Source organism: Chlamydotis macqueenii, chromosome 5 (genome assembly GCF_036417535.1).
Source record: "Chlamydotis macqueenii isolate bChlMac1 chromosome 5, bChlMac1.mat, whole genome shotgun sequence".
Classification (NCBI taxonomy): Eukaryota; Metazoa; Chordata; class Aves; order Otidiformes; family Otididae; genus Chlamydotis; species Chlamydotis macqueenii.
In genome coordinates, this window is record NC_141560.1 from 2,695,936 (window position 1) to 2,700,153 (window position 4,218).

The 4,218-nt window shown below is 47.6% G+C and overlaps 1 protein-coding gene across 1 annotated transcript; it reads left to right on the forward strand.

Moving 5' to 3' along the window:
* On the forward strand, positions 1 to 3,698 carry ARF6 (ARF GTPase 6). The gene has a single exon (XM_010122772.2). It carries the CDS (start codon positions 242 to 244, stop codon positions 767 to 769), a length of 528 nt encoding a protein of 175 aa, XP_010121074.2. The 5' UTR covers positions 1 to 241; the 3' UTR covers positions 770 to 3,698.
* The last annotated feature ends 520 nt before the right edge of the window (positions 3,699 to 4,218 follow it).

A 4,218-nucleotide genomic window follows, 5' to 3' on the forward strand; every position in this document is an offset into this window, starting at 1 on the left:
CCTCGCCACCCCACCCCCCCCGCCTCCTCTCCTCTCCTCTCCCCTCCCCGCCCCGCTTCTTCCGCAGCCGCCCCATGCGCGGCCGGCGCTGAGCCCCGCCTGCCCTCGCCCCGGCACCCGGCCCCGCTCCGGCCCCCGCCCTGCGCGGGCTGCTCGGTGGGTCTCCCTCGCCCTCCGCTCCCCCCCTACCCCCGCCACCCCCTCACCCCAGGAGGCGCCGGGCCCCTTGGATGCCGCCGAGATGGGCAAGGTGCTGTCCAAGATCTTCGGCAACAAGGAGATGCGGATCCTGATGCTGGGGCTGGACGCGGCTGGTAAAACCACCATCCTGTACAAACTGAAGCTGGGCCAGTCCGTCACCACCATCCCCACCGTGGGCTTCAACGTGGAGACGGTTACTTACAAAAACGTCAAGTTCAACGTGTGGGATGTCGGGGGCCAGGATAAGATCCGTCCCCTCTGGAGGCACTACTACACGGGCACGCAAGGGTTGATTTTTGTGGTGGACTGCGCCGATCGAGACCGCATCGACGAGGCCCGCCAGGAGCTCCACCGCATTATCAACGACAGGGAGATGCGGGACGCCATCATCCTCATCTTCGCCAACAAGCAGGACCTGCCCGATGCCATGAAACCCCACGAAATCCAGGAGAAACTGGGCCTGACCCGAATCAGGGATAGGAATTGGTACGTGCAGCCCTCCTGTGCTACTACAGGGGATGGACTCTACGAGGGGCTGACATGGTTAACATCCAATTATAAATCCTAATGAGAGAATAACTATTTAGTCTACAAAGAATTAAAGAAAAAAAAAAAAAAATAACCCACATGGCTTTCCGGAAGAATGATTCTCTACTGAAAAGTAAAACAAAAAGCATCCATAGGATTATGATCATCTTTCTCCAGTTACCACCCTTTCTTTCTGCACACTTGACTGGATTCCTGTTTTAACTCTTCTTGCTTGGCGTTAGGATGCTCTAATCTCCGAATGTGACACGAACACAAGCACTAGATGCTATGGCAGACTTCCAGCAAACAGGGGAAAGACACATTGTAGACTTGCTAAGTAACTTCTTTTTTTTTTTTTTTTCCTTCTCTTGATAGCCCTTAAGATGGTTTGATTATTTTGGGAGATGGTTGGGGGAGGGGTACCATTTTCAGTGTATGCTTTCTGGTTCTATGTTTTTGATTATATATATATATATTTTTTTTTTCTTTCTCTCACTTGCTGTAGATTGCTACTTTTTTGCATTCATGCAGAATATGTTGATAGGTCTACTTCATCTAGTAAACTGAAAATTATTGCTTAAAATCAAACTGCAGTCTGTCTTTTTATATTAAGGACTTTTTTTTTTTTTTTAAAAAAAAAAAAAAGTTCTGTTAATCTGTAACTAAGTAGTGACTCTCAGTCTGTCTTCGTATCGCAACGAATCCTTGCCCGCGGTGGCGGGTAGCGCGAGTACCATTGTAACGCGTTCAAAGTGCGTCTCGGGCGCCGCGTGAGCTAGGTAATGCCAGCTGTGAAGTTCCGAGCCGTCCGTCGTGCATGAGGAGGGATGCAAATCGCTCCCCCGTGCTACGTAGCGACCAGATAGCAAAGCAGACGCGAGTGATGTCACAGTTCCAGGGCAGATACTCTTCAGTTTTCCTCTTGCAAACTTAAAACAGTGTTTAGCTGCAGTTTTTACTACGCGTGTCAGTCTCTGACTCAGTGCAAGATAGGTTCCTTCCAGAAAACGCAGCAATAACCCGTAAGCGTTGCAACGAGCTTTGCTTTCGGTCACGGATGTTTAGGCGAAAAATCCAGCAGCGACTCGCCTGCCTTGCCATCGAGGCAAACTGCTTTCGTCTCGAGGCACTTGGAGATGTCTAAATCTTAAAAGGATTTCTGATTCTTTCTGACACGCACGTAGTGGAGAAAAGGGAAAAAAAAACTTTAAAAAATTTTATTTTTTTTCCATTTTGTAGACTTCCGAAGGGGCAAGTCGCGTGCTAAGCTTTAATTGAGCTCGGTAGTTCTGCCGTTTTGAGGCGGTCGCTCCTTGGTTTAGTTTTCCAAGACTGAACTCGTGCGAGTAGTTGCAGCCTTCGCCATCTCTCCGTAAGCGGTTGCTGCTGCAGTCCTGCAGGAAGGGAACTATGCTGGATGTCTGAAGCCCATTGAGTAACTACTAATGAGAGCGGGGAGGAGAGAGAGAGAGAGGGAATACGACTATGAATGTAAACTTCCATAATTAGTTCTTAAAGGGCAAGCGGCTCGTTTGCCATGTCACGGTCTGCAGATGTGACTGGCAAAAAAAAAAACAACCCACAAACACCCGGAAGAAGTATTAGTGTAAAAACTCAATCAAGTGTTAATGCTGGGTGCAAAACTGTTACAGCAGCTGGTTCTTATTCAGCCTTAAGGATTAACTTCACATTTCCTCAAGGAGTTAAACTCCAGCGGGGAATTCTAGGAATGTATGCTACAAAACCAGAAGAAAATTACCTTTTTTTTTTTTTTTCCATTTTTTTTTTTCCAAGGATATGCGTTTTACATGGAATTGGGGGCATTACACTACATTTCTGCAGTGTTGAGTACATTCTATGTGGAGCTCTTACCAAAGATGTATGGGAAGGTGAAAATGCTGAATGCACCTCTGAAATGGAACGCTTTGGCCCACGGAAAAGTTCCTGTAGGATTTGGTTCCATCTCGATGCGCGTTGCAAACGGGACTGCACGGGGCTGTGGTGCTAGAAGATAGAGCACTGATTGACTACAGGCCTTCCGAAGGGAAAGACAGGCTGCAGAATTACTCTTAAATCTCAGCTCTAAAAAAAAAAAAAAAGAGATGAGGGGTTTTTTTTATCACTCAAGGCTTTTTGCCACTGGAATATCATTGCTCTATTTTCTAGCTTTTTTTTTTTTTTTTCCTGTTGATGTAACTTAACAAATAGTGTGGTGGTATAAAGACTAAAAAATCCAAAAACATGGTTACTGTTTTCTTCTGGAGCATAAATAAAATAGCCAAGCACAAAGTAAATGCCTAAACTGGAAAACTTGAAGCTCTATTAACGGTTCTTGAACTTTCTTAAATCTCAGTCGACATGGAAACTTCAATAACTTCATTTTTTGTCTAAGTTGATTTACTGTGTTTTCAAGTGCTGGGGCAGACTCCTTTGCTAGACCGCGCGTTAAGTTGAATTCACAATTTTGTATTTCCTTAGTAACTTTGTTATTCTGTTTTTGTAGGTGAAAGGAAACTGATTATGCTTCTGAATTTTTTTAATGTCTTTTTTTTGGGGGGGGAGGGGAGAAAAAGTTACTGAAACATGTGGCAGAGACTTCAAAAAAATAAATGGCCGTTGCTACCGAACAAAATATAAAGGTTTTACGTTCAACATCTCCTTTGCGGGTTGTAGCCAAACCTCACCACGAACTAGCGGCTGTCAGGCAGCAGACGCAGCCCGTAGGATAAAGTGGCAATCTGTAAGAAATCCTATGATTTAAAACCTGACCTGGAGTTTCAAGTGCATCGATTTGTGTTCATGTGGATCTATGAAGTAAGTTTTGAATGGCGTTAATCGTGTCCGATAAGTGAATGAGTTTGTAGCCTGTGATCTCCCTGACAAAAGTAAACAGGAATTTTGTGTTCTCGATATGGCTGTAGTGTTGGTAAAGAACTAATAAGCAGAAAATAAAGCAATTATACAGCGGAGCTCTCCTGGTATGTTGCTTATATTGAATTATGAGAGAAACAGAGCGGTCTGCCGCCGTGAAGAGGGCTCTGTTCTGGATTTCCCGGTTCGGAAAGCCTGTCCGTGATTCCCCCGAGACTTAGATGAGCGACTGTTTTGATGAGTGGAAAGGATGCCGCTGCTTGAATACTCCCACTTGCCGTTAACGACCTTGAGCAAACTTTAGTGCCAAATCTACCCCGGCTCGGCGCCGGCCCTGCGTACCTCGGGAAGGTTACCGCACGCGAGCGGCTCCGGGAGCGGGCGCAGAGGGAGCGTCGCTGGGCAGGGCGCTCTGTGGCTCACGGCAGAAATGAGCGGGTCAGAAAGGGACGACGGTAGGGTCGGTGAGCGAACAGGGGTGCTTGTGGAGCGACAGACGTGACGCTGGGACGCCTCTGGTGCCCGAACGGGGCACGAGCGAGCCGGTCACGGTGGGCAGGTGCAGGCAGGAACGCGTGGGGGGGCCGGGGCCCTGCAGCGGGCCGGGGTGCGCGCAGC

Coding starts and splice junctions, on each gene's coding strand:
- ARF6 (XM_010122772.2), top strand. CDS start 242: ATGGGCAAGGTGCTGTCCAAGATCTTCGGCAACAAGGAGATGCGGATC.